We start from the raw sequence: 18507 nt of genomic DNA, 5'->3' as shown, positions 1-18507 counted from the left end.
CTAAGCCATCACCAAAGTTTTTCTTTACAACAAATAATGAATTCCATGTTGCAAGTGGGAGTCATAGCACAATGTGATCAAAGGTAATTTTAATTCTTGCAGAGGCTCCAAAAAGTACATACAACTAAGTTCAGGCGCCTTCCATTATGTCCTTCCCATCTTCCCCAGCAGGTGGTGGAAGAGAGCTATGCTGCCACCAAGGACCCCAGTCACTGTGTAAACAGGGTTTTGCTCCCTGGAGGCTCAATCACTGAGCAGCCTGAGGCAAAGTTTTGGAGGGTGATCGAATGGGTGGAGAACACAGCCCAAAATAAAAAATAAAAAACCCAGAAGCCTTCTGAAAGATTCAAGTTACTCAACAATTTTATTTACCCATTCTACACACACACACACAAAAACACATTTCAAATACAGTTATATACCTTATATGGATCCGAGTGGCAAATTTTGACATCAGTGTCACCAGTTTAAATTAGAATGCTGCTAAGGACTTACATTCCTTCTTTCAACAGAGCTGTGCCTAGGAAACCAGCAGTACAGCCCTACTGCTTGAGTTCCCAGTTCAGTCCATTCCATCTAACCCAGGGGTACTGGGCCCACTCCCAACCCTTCTAAAGGACACAGGTGACGACCACTCCTATGCTTTTGCCACAGCAAAACTATCACCGTACCAGAATGAGTTGATCTTGTTACTTCAACATAAGGGGAAAAAAAAGGATACAAGCAATTCAGATACAAAACACATGGAGTAGGTAAATATTGGTGACAGGTCCCCAATGAAAAGTTTACTGAAAAGAATACTTTTGCCAACAGAATCCATTTTTTAATGCAACTCCCTTTTCATTTTTATTTATTAGATTATGACTAAGAACCCAATGGATGGCAGATGAAAAACAGCAGCATTGTCCAAGGGAATGCTACAGTCTATAGCAGGAAAGATGGCGACACCGAAGGCTCCGAAAGTGAAGTCCTGCCCAGACGTAGGGGAATGGATGGAGGGAGGGGACTTCAAGTAGTGCTAACAATGTCTGGCTCTGGGCAGGCACTTCCTTAGCTGAGTTTACTAAATACCTTACCAGGGATGTGCAACTTTCATGTTCTACAAAGTGATTAGAATCTGGCTGCTACACTAAAACAAATGTCTATTAAAAACTCAGAGTGTCCAGGACTTTCCTCTAAAGAAAATATGTGGAGTGGTTATTTCCCTTCCTTGGAGGACACATGCCATAGATGGAGAATTACAGTAACATGCATACAGTATCAACTGGCACCATCAGAAAACAGTTAGACTGTCAGCTTAGACTCTGTCAGTAGTCAGCAAAGGAACCCTACCAGAACCTGTGAGGTAGTGTGGGGACCCTTCTACAGTCTCTCAGGCCATCAGCAAACACGTGCTTCTAGACAGTGTTCTGGACACAGTGAGTCTAAATTAAATTCCTAGACCTACTTCTGAGGCCTGTGTCACCTCGATGGGAGGTCAGAAATCAAGCCTCTCAATGTTGTAACCGGATGCGATTGTGAATCCAATTAAAATTAAAATATTTAGGAGTTCCGCTGTGGTGCAGTGGAAATGAATCCAACTAGTAACCATGTGGTGGCGGGTTTGATCCTGGCCTCACTCAGTGGGTTAAGGATCCAGTGTTGCAGTGAGCTGTGGTATAGTTCTCAGACACGGCTCAGATCCTGCATTGCTGTGTCTGTGGTGTAGGCCAGCGGCTACAGCTCCGATTCGACCCCAAACCTGGGAACCTCCATGTGCCACAGGTGTGGCCCTAAAAAACAAAAAAAAATAATAAAATAAAATATTTAATTTAAATTAAAACATGTTAAAAGACAAGTCAAAATGTACACTGGAAAAACCCGTGTGAAGTTATCAAGTTTCTGGAAAACAAACAGAATGTGGCTTCTGGGCTTAACAAAGACAATGGAATGTGCCTAAGACAATGTAACCCAGATAGAATTCTCTCAGTTGGTAGACGCTGCTTCCCCCGTCCTCTGGCAACCCCGAGCAGCAGTGAATGTCTCCGGAACTCAGACCTCCTAATCACAGAGACACCATAAGATGGATTTAATTCCAAAGAGCTATATCATGTTTCTTCAAAATGCCAGGGCCTCTGAAGATCAAATGTGGGTTGCAAAGAAGAACACCCAGAACCTCATAGTAAATACTTAACCATTCAGTCTAGGAATATAAATATCTTATATTCCTAACCCTAACTTCTCAGGGCAGAGTGGGGGCGCTGGGTGGAATGACCAAAAAACCACAATAAAAAGACAAAAACCAGAGATAAGGATATAGGGCAGACCCCTAGCATAAGTATGTTTCCAAAAGATTTTCTTATTCTACTTTCCAAATGAATGCAAAACAATCTCCTTACCAAAACAAAAGCAAAGACAGTACAGATCATAAGAGCTAAATTCCAATTTAAGGATTAAGAGATAGGAAGAAAAGCTAGTTCTTTAAATCTGATTTAGATCCCTCTTTGTAGTCTGCCATGGAATTCCTCATTCAGTTTTACTTCTTTTGGGTTTTTTTGTCTTTTTAGGGCCAGACCTGAGGCATATGGAGGTTCCCAAGCTAGGGGCCAAATCTGAGCTGTAGCCACAGGCCTACACCACAGCAACGCCAGACCCAAGCCGCGTCTGTGAGCTACACCACAGCTCACAGCAATGCCGGATCCTTAACCTATGGAATGAGGCCAAGGATCGAACCTGCATCCTCATGGATACTACTAGTCAGATTCATTTCTGCTGAATCACGACAGGAACTTTTTTTTTTTTTAACAGCAGTACCTGCAGCATACTGAAGTTCCCAGGCTAGGGGTCGAATCGGAGGCCCACACCACAACCATGGCAACACTGGATCTGAGCTGCATCTGTGACTTACGCCCCAGCTTGCTGCAGTGCTATATCCTTAATCCACTGAGTGAGGCCAGGGATCGAACTTGCATCCTCAGAGAGACAATGTTGGGTCCTTAACCTGCTGAGCCACACGGGAACTCCCTCATTCAGTTTTAAAACCAGAAAAAGAGAATCGAATATAGGGTGATTTTTTTCTTTCCCCATGTTCTATCAAAAGATCAAATGCTAAAGCCTTTACCTATTTCTCCCATAACACAATTGAAAGCCTCAGCAAAAGGTATTCTGGAGTTCAGCCTTTCTTGGCAGGATGTGTGAGAGAAACATAATCATGGTAACATGTATATATTACCAATAATCATTCACCTTAGAAGAAGGGGAAAGAGGACAGGAAAGAAAAGACAGGGAACAGGACTTCTCCATGTACAGTAAGGGCTCTATTCCATTCTATGTTCTCCTGGCTTCTCCCTGCTGAAACTTCTCTGGAGGGATCCTCCTCTAAAAACCAAAGGATGCTCAAATGCCTGGCTGTTGTCATGTTCTAATTTCTCATGTCCTGAGAACAGTAAGACCACCTCAGGCTCCTCTTCTGGAGGAAGCAAACTAGCACATGAGGACAGTGGAAAACTACCAGGAGGCTAAGAGCCCAAATGACCATCCCAGTGCCCTGCGTCTAGAGCTGGAGGTTTTAACAGGGTAACACAATGCTAGTTTGTTAGAGAATTCTCCTCTTCCTAAGAGTATGTACAGCCCAAAGCCAAAGTCTTGGATCAAAATGCTCCTTCTCATGCATTAGCTCTGAGTAGCTCTCACCTCACAGCAAGAGAACAGCCCATGTGGGCTTAAGATGCCACCAAGCCAAGCAAAGCTAGACAAAGCAATCTTGTTAAAGGGCCACACACACACCTTCTAGACCACATCACTCTGGGGGGCAGTCCTGCCTCCCAAATCTTTTAGTCTCATATTCACAGGACAAGAGAAAAGTCAGAAGGAATCTGTACTCCAACACCCGCGTTTACAGATTTAGTGTGTTGCTTTTTCAAAAATGTTCACTTATTAGACATTAGATGCCCTTTCTCTGAAATAATCTTCTTCATGGCAAGGACCTTTTCTCCTGAAACTCTATCTACCTTTCCCCACCACCTCACCCAGGCTAAAGCCCCACAAACAAGGGCCCTGAATACACACTGTGTGATGGCTAAGCAGGAATCAGAGGTTACTTTATGTCTGGAAGTAATCTGAAGCAGAATCTAGGTAAGTGGCCTTTGGAAACTGGCTGTGATGACCTACTCAGGATGTAGGAATAAAGGATTCAGGGTCACAAGCCAGCACCCTGTGAAGATAACCTTTGTCATCCTATCAGTTTTATCTCTGTAGCCCTCTCCAGGGTGCTTAAAATTCTCAGCTGTTACCCTGGGACATTTGTTTCATGTAGTGATTTGTTCCCCATCACCCTGCAATGTAAAGGGTTAAAGCAGGACCTGGAACCTTGAATAGAACCCTCTAAAACACAGCAGGCTGCCTCTGAGGCAGGGTGTTGCCTGAAGTAACTAGGAGGGGGTTACTTCACTCAATGCTGTGATCTGTTCACATGCCTAACTCCAGAGAATTGTCCCTTTCAGAACCGTAAGGAATTCAGAATCCCTAGGTCAAGGCTTTGTCTAAGGAAATACTGCCCCTGTGTTTCTCCATCCAACTTCATAAAATGGGGCTCTTACCTGGAGTTATGTTTCGGAATTATCAGAGAAGCTTTTTAAACACACACACATCTGGACCCCAACCCCTGAGATTGAGTCAGAATTAAGTCTGAAGTGGACTTAGCCAGAGGTCACTGGCTTTGACAGGAAAGTTCCCAGGGATGGCAAAGAAGCTGGGAGCCACTGGAGAAGAGGTAGGACTGCCCTCCAGGAGCCCAGCAGGACCTAGAGACCACCCTACGCTCCTCAGCCTCACCCCTCCTCCAAAGACCTATGTCTGAAAAATAAAAGCGAAGATACTTCCCACAGACGGAGAGCCAGCTTCCCCTGGGGCATCAAAGACTTAGGATCATTTCTCATGAAAAGAGGCAAGAACTCTCACCCTAGGGAGGGGAAAAGCAAGGCTTCCCCCATCCAGATCCATTTGCCCACTGCAGAGAGCATCCACGGAGCCAGCCTTCCCTCCCACCCACCGCCCCCTCCCTCCTAGACAGACACACAGTGACAACGCCATGCATCACACGAGGCAACCCGACAGGGACATGAGAGAGGGGGAAGACAGCAGGCAGGTAAGGACTGTGAGTAAAGCACACCTTGAAGAGGCAAAGGTGAAGGGAAAATGGGCTTCTGTGCCCCTCCACCCTGCCCCCACAAGAACATTAGTGAGTTTAGATATTGTGAGAACCACAGCATGCTGAGCCTCAGCCCCAGCTCTGCCAATCACCCCAGGAGAGTGGATCTCTTTTCCTCCTCCTCCAGACCACCCCAACTGAGGACCTGCCCTAAAAAATACCCAACTCACCAAGCTGGCCCCTGGAGGTGGGGGGGGGGTGTAGACATTTCACACTATAGACTAGCTAGGTTGGTCTGAAAAAACACATGACTTCAAGTTCTCTGTTAAGATTCATGGTGGGAGGCCGGGGGGTGGGGTGGGAGTGGGGGTTGGAAGTTAAATGACTCCTTGGTGATTAGTGACAAGGGCAGGAGGCCAGGGCTGGAGGGAAACACACGGTTACACCACCGGAATGCTGACTTGGGTCTTCGGCTGGTCGGCCCCTTCTTGCATGTCCAGGGCACGAAGAGGGCTGAGGGGCTTGAGGGGCCGGCTCCCAACACTGTAATTTCTTGGACGCCTTATTGTATTCGAACTGGACAGAGGCGTAAAGCTGTTCCTTCTCATCCTTACAGGGGTTTGGTTCTTGGGGAGGTTGTTCTGATTGGAAATGAGGGACACCACACAAATGAAAGCCAAGCCAAAAAGCTCACTCATACAGGTTAAATAATGCTTGTAACCACAACGGGCTTCCCCGTTTCTGCCCCTCGGCAGATGGGGGGTCTACCCTAACACCTGGGCCATGGCCTGGTCCCCGACCCAGGGACGCTAACGGGCTAGAGTGGGAGAAGCTCCTGGAGCATCGTACTCAAAGGAGGAAAGAGACCCAGAGACAGGAAGGGGCTTATTGAAGATCACGGATTACCTGGACAGACGTAGGAACAAACCTACACCTTCTGACCCCACCTTACAGACACCTCTGGATCCTACTTTCTAAAGGGAGTGCTTTCTGGGGGAAACATCTGCATTTCACTTCAGCCAAACACTCTCCGTGTTTTGTTAGATTTCCAAGAGCCAATTTTCAAGGTTAAGACTCATGAAAGAGATACTCATTTTTAAAAAGAACAATGCCAACATCTCTTCCCTCTGAAAGTCAGCAGGCTACATCCAGGACATGCGCTCTGGAGCTGTCGTCCTTTGGTACATAAAAGAAACCCTAGGCTCCTGACGCCAAAGGTCCAGAGACTCAAGGTGGCGGGGAACCTGCGTGTCATCCGTGGGAAAATACTTACAGTTGGCTTGTCCCGGTGAGTGTTCACAGCCTCCACATTGAGTTTAATTGTTTCTACTTTGCACCCTGAGAAAAGAGAGGAATGTGGAGAGACCGTGAGGAAAAAAGCTCAAGGAAAAATTCCTTCGTTTCGGTATGGTCCTAAGAGAATGCATAATACATCCCTTCCATTAAAAATGGAAGGTGTTGGAGTTCCCGTTGTGGCGCAGTGGTTAACGAATCCGACTAGGAACCATGAGGTTGCAGGTTCGATCCCTGGCCTCACTCAGTAGGTTAAGGATCCGGCATTGCCATGAGCTGTGGTGTAGGTAGCAGATGCAGCTCGGATCCCACATTGCTGTGGCTGTGGCGCAGGCCAGTGGCTGCGGCTCCAATTAGACCCCAGACTGGGAGTCTCCATATGTCACGGGAGTTGCCCTAGAAATAGCAAAAAGGCAAAAAAAAAAAAAAAAAAAGAAAGAAAGGCGCTGATGGAACTCCCCTGATATATAAGGGGGATGAAGCAGAACTTCAAGACAGACTTCAGAGAAAATTCAAAAATTCTGACCCTCTTTAATCCCCACCTCCTGCCCAGCTCCTAAGCTCATAGTTACCGTAGGCCACAGGAGTGAGTTTGAAGATGGTGTGGAGAGGACACCTCAGGTATGGCAGCTCATCTGAAAGCAGAAAGACCAGGTGCAGGACGTCTCAGTATTGGGAGGCAAGGTCAGGTTGGTGGAAGAGAGAATCTAAGGAGCTCAAGGGTCTTCTTTACCCTGACATGGAGTTGCGCGACTCCTCCTCTAAGCCCCAAATGACTGTCAACATAGCCTCTAAGCTCCTGAGTGGCTAAGGAAGGAAGGAAGTCCTTCCTTGCAGGCAAGACAGAAGGAAGGGCCAAGGCCAGGGCCAGGGCCCCACGGAAGGGGAAGGCGGTGGTATAGCTGGGTTCACCAAAGGTCAACCTGCAGGCTTCCCAGCAGCTCAGGTGGGTCAGGGAGGGAGGGGGAGGATCAGGGGGGAGAGCAGCACTTCCTGACTGCTGACTGCTCTACCCAGAAACCGCCTACCCCGCATCCAAAGGATGAAGATGCTTCCAAGACACCACCCTTCTTGTCGCCAAAGCAACAGGCTGAGAACGTTCAACCACTTTTCTAATGCTGCCAGGAGTGTTAGCTCAACGCTGGCCCTTTAGCCAGGCAGGATCAAGAGCTGCAGCAGCCGCCGCTCCCCACTGGGGGCTTTTGTACCGGCAGAGTAAACTCAGCAAGGAGTTGGCCCAGTGGCTGCTGGGAGCCCCAGACTGCTGCCTGGAGAATGTACTCCGACTGGTGTAGAAGAGGGGGGGTCTGGTTGCCAGGGATCCTGGGGCCTTCCCAAGTCCAGCCCCCACGGGTCTGGTTGCCAGGGATCCTGGGGCCTTCCCAAGTCCAGCCCCCGCCCTGTGGATGTGTCCCCGGCCCCTCCATCCAATGGCACCTGCACCCTTATCCAAGAAGTAGGCCAGGAGGCAGCGCATGACAGCCTGGTGGGAGATGACGAGGACATTGCCCTGGCGCTCCAGCTCCATGATGACAGGCTCCAGCCGCTGCACCAGGTCCTGGTAGGACTGTGGGGGAAGTGAGGCGGGCTGGTAGGAGGCCAGGCGCAAGCTGGCAGCCAAGTGAGTATCTGCATCCAGAGTTAAGAGGCCATTTCTCCTTTCTCCCCAGCTGGCTTTCCTCCTCAAGGTTCTGCGACTTCATGTCGCCTGCTAACTACCCCCCAGCCCTGGGATCTCCTGAGAATATGCGGAACTTTAGAGAGCAACGTTCGGTCTGAGAAAACTGCAGGTCAAGAAGAGAAAGTCTGAATGGCAGCCTCTGGGGGTTTTTTTCCTCCCCACAGAATAGGCAGAGTGTAAGGCAACAAAAGTTCCTAGAGATTTCCTAGACTCCTGCCGTTCTGGGTTTCTTTGGCTGTGCCCGCAGCATATAAAAGTTTCCAGGCCAGGGACTGAACTCACGCCACAGCAGCAACCTGAGCTGCTGCAGTGACAACACCGGATCACTAACCTGCTGCACCATAAGGAAGCTTCTGTTCTATTTACCTTTGCCTCACATATTCCTCAACTAAGGCCACTGAGACCAGAAAGCAGCCTTAAACACCAAAGATGACAAGAATATCATTCATATCCCATATATGTATTTGGTCCCTATACCAGTTTGGGTGGGGGTGGGATGGAGGGAGTGGAATGAAAAAAGAAGTAACCGGAGTTCCCGTTGTGGTGCAGCAGAAACGAATCTGACTAGGAACCAGGAGGTTGCAGGTTCGATCCCTGGCCTTGCTCAGTGGGTTAAGGATCCAGCATTGCTGTGGCTGTGGTGCAGGCCAGCAGCTGTAGGTCTGATTAGACCCCTAGCCTAGGAATTCCAGCAAGAAAAAAAAAGGAAAATAAATGTATAATTGGGTCACTTTGCTGTACAGGAGAAATTGACAGACATTGTAAATCAACTATAATAAAGAATAGACACTAAAAAGATAAAATTAAAAAAATAAAACACCAAGACAGTTAAAAGAAAAGAAAAAAGAAAAAAGAAGTAACCAAGATTGTCTTGATTCTACAACATACTCAACAACAGAGGCTATCCTGTCACCCTTTTCGCTGGAGGTCTTAACAAATCAATGAGGCATGTGACTGCCGGAGCTGAATTAAACACAGCAGGACCCAAAGGTAGGAAGAGAAACTAAATGATGCTTTGGGTACCCTTTCTAGGTCCCCCGAATCACATTCAATCCTTCCCTCACATTAAAGCTAAGCCCCCAGCAAAGGGCGGGGCAGTCACCTGACGTGACAGGCATCTTACCTCCCCTCCAGGGTACCGATACAGGTATTTCTCTTCATCCCGAAGCGCAAACTCATCTGGGTACTGCTCCTCGATCTCCGCGTAGGTCATCTCCTCACACACACCCTGCAGGAGCCACACAGCTGGAGGAGGTGAACGGACCCAGACAGCACCCCCCCCACCCCACAAGGATCAGGTGACCCCGAAGAACCATAGCTTCTAAGTGCCAAGAGCTGTGCCACTGCAGGAAGAGGTAGCGTCTCTAGCTTTAGCTGCCGTGTTCTCCTACTGCCGTGGGGAATTTAAGGGTTTAGAAAAGTCAGGATGAAAGGAAAAAAGAAAAGCAAGGAAGGGAAGGAAACTGAAGGCAACCGGAGAATTCCTGCAGAAGACATAAAACGGTACAGAGGATGGAAAGAAAAAGAAACGCCTACGTCTGTGCTCAAGGAGAAAGCAAGCCAAGAACAAATTCGGAAAGGACTTTTCCAGAAAAACTGATCGAGGGACTGTAGCAGGAATTAAAAAAGTAAGTTGTCAGCCATTTCTTTTCTCCCAGGAGGAACGTATATGAAGGAACCAAAAGAAGTGTCACTCTCCCCAGGTGCCAGGGGCTAGGTCAAACATTGGTTTGGGTCCCATCATTGGCACGGGTGTGTCAAGCAGGTAGGAAGCCCTGATTGGGGGCACAGTTGTTCCCACTTCCTCCCCAAACCAGCCATAGATTCAGCTTCCTCAAAGTTTTTTGTTTTTTGTTTTTTGTTTTTTGTCTTTTTAGGGCCGCACCTGCGGCATATGGACATTCCCAGGCTAGGGGTCTAAAGGAGCTACAAATGCCAGCCTTTGCCACAGCCACAGCAATACCAGATCCGAGCTGAGTGTGCGACCTACACCACAGCTCATGGCAATGTCAGATTCTTAACCCACTGAGCAAGGCCAGAGATTGAACCTGTGTCCTATGGATGCTAGTCAGATTCTTTTCCACTGAGCCAGGAATGGAACTCTGTTCCTCAAAATTTCTACCTGGTGGTTCTAGTGTTCTAGATAAAAATGCCCCACATGGTGACTTTGGAGCATTCCTGCCCAATGAGGAGACCTTTGCTGGCTTTTAGCCATCAGAGCGTCCTACTCACAGCATCAATCTCATTCAGAATCTTCCACTGCTCATAGGTCACCCCCAGAGATTCAGCGGTCTGGATAGTCCTCTTCAACTGACTTGTCCACACTTTGAGATCTGCTATCTCCTGTTCCTCCAGAAACTTCCTTAGAGCCTGGGCAAACTGGGGGTGTGCAACAAAAATGTTAGAAGGAGAGAAAACACATACACACTCCCCGAGGACGCTAACTCAGCATGTATGACCCCGGTCAAACTCTGAAAGGTGCACCATAGTTAAAATAAACCTAGGGAGGAAATGAACTTTAACCAGAGCACCCTGTACTATGCTAAGCATACACGCTGAGCCCAATAAATAATATCTGATGGATGAATGATCACAGCAGAAAGGGTTCCAAATTAGGCACCCTTCGATGCAGGGCTGGAATCAGTGTGCAGGGAAACTCTTTTCACTTGTTTGATTATCTGAAAGCACAGCCTCAGCCCCGGTGGGATTCAGAAGTAAGGAGATAAGAGGGCTGACCTCCACCCTGCCCTTCTAACTCTAAGCCTGGGAAATCCAGCCTGCTGGACGATGACTCACCTGCTTTCCCCGCACCGAGAGCCCTGAGTCACCCCCAATCTTCCCTAGGAGATTGAACTCGCTCTCTCCGTGCCGGCACAGGTAAATGGTGCGGGGCTGGACGTGGATATTCATGAGGTAGTAGACGATCTTGCTCTGGATATAGTCCTGGACTTTGTTCACCAGAAATCGCTGGCCCACATTTATCACCTTGATGAAAGAAAGATCCCTGGGGCAGAGCAGGGGGGAAAAAAAAATCCCCTGGCGATGAAAAGGTGAGGATGACAGGAGGAGGGGAAAGGATGGGCATGGTGAGTTCCTCAAGGGCTCCCAGCAGCTCCACCGCCTCTCCTGCCACGCCCCACCCACACTGAAGGAACCAAGAGATGGGTCACTTTTCAGAACCAAGACATGCCACGTCCTCAGAGCCTACACCATGGATACGTATGGTAAACAGAATTCAGGCTTTCCCATGGGGGACAGAATGGGAATGAACCACATGAAGGTGTCGCCAACGCTGAAGTTTGGTGAGAAGCACAGCGCCCATCTGAGATGGTCAAGACAGAGTCAGAGGACAGTGTCCACCAGCAGGGAGGGGAGAAGAGGGGGCAGAACCACAGAGGTCTCTGCGCATGCCCTGTGACCACCTGTTGAGCCTCTCTCAAAAGCACTCACACAGACTGTTCCGTTGGAGGCCATCATTAAATTTTTCTCATTATAAAAACAATGTGCTTATTCTTAAAAATGTTAAGAAAAAACGATGATAGATAAAAATCACTCATAACCCTACCACCAGAGGTAATATCTATAAACACACACACACACACACACACACACACACACACTCTGTTTTTCTTTTTTGTTTTGTTTTTCAGGGGGTGTTTTGGTTTGGTGTTGTTTTTATGGCCAAATCCGTGACGTATGGAGGTTCCCAAGGCTAAGGGTCAAATCAGAGCTGTCGCTGCCAGCCTATGCCACAGCCATAGCAACTCGGGATCTGTGCCACGTCTGCAACCTACACCACAGCTCACGGCAATGCCAGATCCTTAACCCACTGAGCAAGGCCAGGGATCGGACCCGGTCCTCATGGATACTAGTCAGGTTCATTAAACGCTGAGCCACGACAGGAACTCCTAGAATGTTTTTCTACGTAGGGCTTTGGGCTAACTGAAGAACATGCTATTGCGCCATTTCAAGGGCAGTGGTTTTCAACTTCTGTACTAAGGAACACCTCCAGACACTAACATTCTGGGCAACACACCTGAAGGAGCTGAAAGACTCAAAACATCAAGCATCCACAGAAGCAGTTTAACAGTGGGCTATTGCACAATGTCTTGCCATTTGCTTGGCTGCAGGATTGTACTGGCACTTAAACAGAGCTGTTATCTGCTCTGGCTGCGTGCTTTTTCAAAGGCCACCTTCTCGCAGGTCTCCCTGTCCACACATCATTCCTCAACGTGGACTTGTCATTTCGTTATGGCTCTTACCACTCACACACATCAAGTTAACCTGTGCTCTATACCACACTGCTGATAGGCACGGCCACAGTAAGTAATACACCAAAAAAAAATGTGTATATGTATTACATACATATGTACAAAAATGTACAATATATGATGCTTTATATATGCTATATTTGCACATATGTTATTTACATGTGCAACATACATGTATTATACATGTAATGTATTTGTATATATATATACACACACACACACACAATAAACTTCAAAAATTAATCAAATGCTGATGACATCTCTAAGGGGTGTCCTACAGCATCAAAGCTACTGATCTAGGAGTTCCCACTGCGGCTCAGTGGGTTAAGGACCTGACATGGTCTCTGTGAGGGTGCTGGTTTGATCCTTGGCCCCTCTCTGTGGGCTAAGGATCCCATGTTGCTTCAAGCTGCAGTGTAGGTTGCAGATGCGGCTCGGATCTGGCATTGTTGTGGCCATGGTGCAGGCCAGCAGCTGCAGCTCTGATTCAACCCCTGGCCCAGGAACTTTCATGTGCTGCAGGTGCAGCCTAAAAAAAAAAAAAACAAAACAAAACCAAAAGAAACACTGCTCTTGAGCAGTGGTTCTCAATCAGGGGTGATTTTGTTCTCCGGGGAACATTTGGCCATGTGTGTAAACATTTTCGACTGCCCCAGCTTGGGAGTGCTACTGGTATCTAGAGGGCAGAGGTCAGGGATGCTGGTAAACATTCCATAGCATACAGGACATCCCCTACCAGAGAATTATCCAGTTCAAATTGTCGATCATGCTGAGGTTGAGAAATCCATGCTCCAGAGGACAGACAAGAAGAACTTAAGATAGGAGCTCCCGTTGTGGCACAGTGGTTAATGAATCCGACTAGGAACCATGAGGTTGCGGGTTCGGTCCCTGCCCTTGCTCAGTGGGTTAAGGATCCGGCGTTGCCGTGAGCTGGGGTGTAGGTCACAGACGTGGCTCGGATCCCGAGTTGCTGTAGCTCTGGCGTAGGCCAGTGGTTACAGCTCCAATTAGACCCCTAGCCTGGGACCCTCCATATGTCATGGGAGCGGCCCTAGAAAAGGCAAAAAGACAAAAAAAAAAAAAGAAGAAGAAGAAGAAGAAGAAGAAGAACTTGAGATAAAAAAACACTCCAGTGTTTAAGTACAAGATTCAAGCCACATAGAGGCCACGAATCCATACCTTGCTTCCCTGGAATGATGTAAACATAGGTCTGGATGGTCAGAGGGAAGTCTGGGGACACAGGGAGAAAGGCTCTTTTCTCAAAGGAGACCCCTGCCTCAGGCCCTTCAAACCTTGGCCTTTGACCTTACTTGTCATAGTTGTCTGGGTCAAGGGGTTGATAGGTGACCTTGTAGCACTCAATTCTCTTTAGGAAGTCCTCCATCACATTCTCCCTGTTCCTTTCAGGGTAGTCAGGACTCGACACCTTTACCTCCTGGAATCACAGGAAGAGCAGGGCCTATTCAGAAGTCTGCCCTGAACAGCCCTCCTGCAAACAGCCACTGCTAAATAAAGAAAAGGAAGTCCATAGAAGTGGACTTTCACTGGAGCCTTGGCACTCCCCATTCACTGAGCACTCCCTCCCTGTCCTGTGACCCTGGCAACCAAGAAGGGAAAGACAACTGGGGAGTCATGTGCCTGCCCTTGGCTGAAACACAGAGGCAGACACGCAGCTGAAGCTGCTCCTGGGCCCCAATCCCTTTCTGTACCTTCCTGGGAAAACAGAATGGGATTCAGTCTCTCCCCACGACCGCTCAGAACAGGGGGCTTGATCTGATGCATGGCCAACGTGGACCAGACACCTCTTTGCAAGTCCCCACGCTGCAGGGAGAGCACCCCCATGATACAACGCACAATGTCTACTCGGCACAGCACGGCACAACCATCCGATGGGCACTGGCATAAGCTGTGGCCACACAGGGCATGAGGCTCTTGGTGTGTGGAACACTGACCTGAATATCAGACCACTGGTGGGCAGAGGACCTTCCTATAAAGCGGCCCTGACAGATAATGAAGAGTCTGGTCTATTTTAAGAACACACCTAGGTCTCAGCAGCCAGCTGATACTCAGAACCCAGGGCCAGGACTCCTACAGTTTAAGTTTGACCTCTACGCAACAGCTAACTCTTCCTTTTTTCCTCAAAGAGCATGGATGTGCAAAAGGGTGTTCTGGCTGCGCAAAAAGACCACCCTGTGTTGTTAAATACGTCTCTTTCTTTCTTCCCTTAGATAGTTGACTGTCCCCAACTCCACCTCCCAACACACACACAAGGAGCTAAGGGTAGAAGAGGTGGTGGCATGTAGGGCTGTCACCTACCAGGATGTTGGCAGCAATGACATCAGGATCATCGCAGACAGATTCCACAAAGAACACCTGGCCAGGGAGAGAAGGCAGAGATGGATGAGTCAAAGACGGCACTTGCCAAAAAGAATAAATGAAAGGAAAAAAAAAAAAAAAAAAAAAAAAAAAAAAAAGGAGAGAGAGAGGAAAAAAAAGAGAAAAAAACAATAAAAAATAAAATAAAAAATAAAGATGGCACACGCCAATCCCTAACCCATCCCAGCTACCACAATCCGCCAGGATTTTCTTTCATCAAAGTGGCCTTCAAGGCCTTTTCTTTTCAAAATGGCTCTTACCACATCCCCGGGGCCTCATACACACAGGCTAAGGGTCTGAGAAAGGACCTGAGAGAAAACACTCGAGGACCGGAGGTAATGCACCAAGAGGAGGGAGTCGGATGTCCAGTCCCGGCCTCACCCACCAGTCAAACGGAGTCACCTGTCCCTCCTAACTCCCTGCCTCCAGGTCCTCTGCTCCTCCAGCTCAGAGGCAGATCCTACCTTGAAGGAATTCTCCTCGGCGAAGTTCAAAATCAAGTCCCTCCTCTCTCGAGTGGTATTGGTAGCATCGAACACCTGGGAAGAGAGCCCACGGGGTAGGGGAGTGGGGACCCACCGAGCAACGAAATCCCTCCAAGGCCGGCCCAGTGTGGGGCTGCACAGCCAGGCTGTTGAAAGGATAGAGACCGAGATGGGGAAGGGACCGGGAAGGCTTACTGCGATCTGCCCGTTGTCCTCGGTGAGATACGCCTTAACGTCTTCCAGTGCCACCAGAGCGCACTGTCTGTCATGAAAGCAGAGGGAATCAGCCAGAGGACTGGGGCAAGGCCAGGCTCAGGCAGAGCCAGAGATACCAACAGCCGGGGTGCACAGGAGTCACACCCCTTCCCGTTTCATTCCCCCCCACCCGTTAAAAATCTTCCCTAACTAGTCCTTTCAACTCCCCTGCTGGGATGTTTCTACCTTTCCCTATCTTCCTTCTTCCCCTGCCCCACATAGGCTGAGCCGACAGACACACACGCGGCTTGCTGAGCCCTCTTCTTCTACCTACCCCAGCCCACAGTGACCTGCCCTGAAGATAACTTGCACTTAGATCCCCACAGGAGATTCCCTGTCATGGGGAAACCAAGCCCCATCACATCTGGTCTCATGAGGGCCAAGAAAGAGCCAGCCTGGAGGTCAGGCCTGAGCAGACTCACTTGCGGATCTTCATGGCCTCCTCGTTGTCATGCCGGAAGAAGTCGTAGGACTTATAGGACTTGACCGCTTCACGCCGATACACCCCAAGGTTAAACACTGCAGAGACACCCACACCCTTCAGCAGTGAAACAATGGCATGTTCCAAAGGAGACTTCTTGATCTAATGTCAGAGTGGCCAAATGGATAAAAAAAAAGTACCATGGTATGTTGGGAACATCAGATTAAGCATCGGGTTAAGTTCGAGTTCTGACTTACAAGACTTTGGACAAGTCTGAAATTGTCTGAGTTTCCATTTCCTCAGCCACTTTGGCTCTTCCCCAGGGGCATTGCGAGGATTAGAAAAGATGATGTTGGAGTTCCCGTCATGGCACAGCAGAAACAAATCCGATTAGGAACCATGAGGTTGCAGGTTCAATCCCTGCCCTCACTCAGTGGGTTAAGGATCTGGCGCTGCTGTGAGCTGTGGTGTAGGTTGAAGATGCGGCTCGGATCCCACGTTGCTGTGGCTCTGGCTGTGGCTGTGGTGCAGGCAAACAGCTGTAGCTCCAATTAGACCCCCAGCCTGGGAACCACCATATGCCACGGGTGTGGCCCTAAAACGAAAAAAATAAAAGGAAAGAAAAGATGGTGTAGATATAAGGACTTTGAAAGTGTAAAGCCATATACTTATTTAACTCTTAAGACTCTTATCAAAGGCATTGCCTCTAAACTAGGCCAATCTAGCCAGGCCATGAGGAACAGGTGTATGGACAGGGAATGAATCCAGGAAACCAGGAAGCAGCCGCTACTGCTGCCAGGACCACCCTGTAATCCTAATGCCGGGGAAAAGAAGTCTTCCCAGAGGCCTATGCCCAGAAACTGATCATTTCCTTTCCCAAGGAAGGAATGACTACACCTACCTTTGGTGGGCACCCCAATCCAGTTGAGGTAGCGTGTGAGTTTCTTGGACACGTAGGTTTTGCCCCGGGCCGGTAAGCCAATCATAACGATGAGGGTCGGGGAATTGGTCATGTAGGACGCCCACGCTAGAAGGACAGGGAACAAAACAGAACTAAGTGATGAGGGGCCGAGTAAGGTTTGCGCCCTGGGCTTGGAACTTCATGGTCACAGTCTGGTTTGATCTTCATACGCCTCAGTGAGGCAGGTGTCCAGGAGGACTGAGAAGGCAAACCGAGGAGAGGCTGGGTGAACCTCCTCAAACAGAATCAAAGAGTCGTGTCGGGAGTTCCCGTTGTGGCGCAGTGGTTAACAAATCCGACTAGGAACCATGAGGTTGAGGGTTCAATCCCTGGCCTTGCTCAGTGGGTTAAGGATCTGGCATTGCCGTGAGCTGTGGTGTAGGTTGCAGACGCGGCTCGGATCCCACGTTGCTGTAGCGGCTACAGCTCCGCTTGGACCCCTAGCCTGGGAGCCTCCACATGCCGCGGGAAGCAGCCCTAGAAAAGGCAAAAAGACACAGACACACACACACACACACACACACACAAAAAGAGTCGTGTCGACTTCCAGAAAGTACCCCAAAACTAAGACATGTCTTTCCCACTTGTGCAAGGTCTTCACAGAGGTTCGAAAGGTAGAAATGAAAAAGAAGTAACGAGGATTAGAAAGACAGTAATCAAAGTACCTTCCTTAGCATGAGGATGTCTAGTAACATGAAAGTGATGTAGCCACAAAGGAAGGTCTTGTGTCTGGAGAGATCCTACCAGGGCAGACCTGAGCTGGCTCCTCTAACAGGACCAATAGCGTTTCTATCCTGAGGATCCCATCTAGTCCCTCAGAGCCACAGGCAAGAGCTATCTTGCTCACGGAAAAAGAGCCTGGCCTCAGCCTATGGTGGCCTTTGTGTTCAAGGCATAAGTTTAGAACAGAAATTTTTTTTTTTTTTTGGTCTTTTAGGGCCTCGTGTGTGGCATATGGGGGTGTCTAGGCTAAGGGTCCAATCAGAGCTGCAGATGCCAGCCACAGCCACAGCCACAGCCACATCAACGCCAGATCCGAGCCACATCTGCAACCTACACCACAACTCATGACAATGCCAGATCCTTAACCCACTAAGTGAGGCCAGGGACTGAACCTGAGTCCTCATGGATGCTAGTTAGGTTTGCTAACCACTGAGCCACAACGGGAACTCCGAACAGAATTTCTCAACCATTTAGACTGTGGCAAAGTCTTCCTGCCAGAGGTTCTGACCAGCCCTCAGGAAGCGTCATGGTAAAGCCGGCCCACAAGAGCATCAGCCAGCCTGCCTCAAAGGCCCAAGTAAAAGCAAGACAGTTAAGAAGCAGGAAGAGCCACTGGGCTGCCCTTCCTTAGGAAACTTACTTCAGGAATGCTCATTTACAGGGAGTATCCTGGTGGCTCAGCAGGTTACGGATCCAGCATTGTCATTGCTATAACTTGGGTTGCTACTGTGGCACGGGTTTGATCCCTGGCCAAGGAACCTCTGCATGCCATGGGCCCAGCCAAAAAGAAAAAGAAAAAAGGAATGTTCATTTACGCAGACAGGTCTCACTGGACAGGTGGAGCCAACGAGATGCTCAGTTATCAAGTGGCTTGCCTAAGGACACACAATGAGTCATGGGAAGGGTTAGCCTT

At 48.7% G+C, this 18507-nt stretch overlaps 1 protein-coding gene across 34 annotated transcripts in view; it reads right to left on the bottom strand.

Annotated features, from left to right (window-relative positions):
- PFKFB2 (6-phosphofructo-2-kinase/fructose-2,6-biphosphatase 2) overlaps nt 1–18507 on the bottom strand; it is a 36105-nt gene that overhangs the window by 9733 nt on the left and 7865 nt on the right. For 7 of the 34 annotated variants that reach the window (XM_084976896.1, XM_084976897.1, XM_084976893.1 and 4 more), the window contains 13 exons: nt 16812–16937; nt 15912–16008; nt 15430–15496; nt 15214–15288; nt 14690–14746; nt 13684–13808; nt 10899–11106; nt 10335–10481; nt 9226–9330; nt 7859–7988; nt 6994–7056; nt 6402–6466; nt 5578–5769 (listed from right to left, as the gene is read on the bottom strand). In XM_084976896.1, the coding sequence (XP_084833022.1) occupies nt 5578–5769; nt 6402–6466; nt 6994–7056; nt 7859–7988; nt 9226–9330; nt 10335–10481; nt 10899–11106; nt 13684–13808; nt 14690–14746; nt 15214–15288; nt 15430–15496; nt 15912–16008; nt 16812–16937 (1457 nt within the window). Of the gene's footprint in view, nt 1–345; nt 5770–6401; nt 6467–6993; nt 7057–7858; nt 7989–9225; nt 9331–10334; nt 10482–10898; nt 11107–13683; nt 13809–14689; nt 14747–15213; nt 15289–15429; nt 15497–15911; nt 16009–16811; nt 16938–18507 lie in introns of those variants that run through there. The other 27 variants (XM_084976900.1, XM_084976901.1, XM_084976899.1 and 24 more) reach the window with 10 other exon arrangements.

The sequence above is a fragment of the Sus scrofa genome, chromosome 9, assembly GCF_054392235.1.
Source record: "Sus scrofa isolate SSC_HxYL_T2T_F1_AM1 chromosome 9, Sscrofa_HxYL_maternal_Yorkshire_Landrace_v2.0, whole genome shotgun sequence".
Classification (NCBI taxonomy): domain Eukaryota; kingdom Metazoa; phylum Chordata; class Mammalia; order Artiodactyla; family Suidae; genus Sus; species Sus scrofa.
The sequence above is the reverse complement of the archived record's forward strand: the minus strand, read 5'-3'. Positions and strand labels throughout refer to the sequence as shown.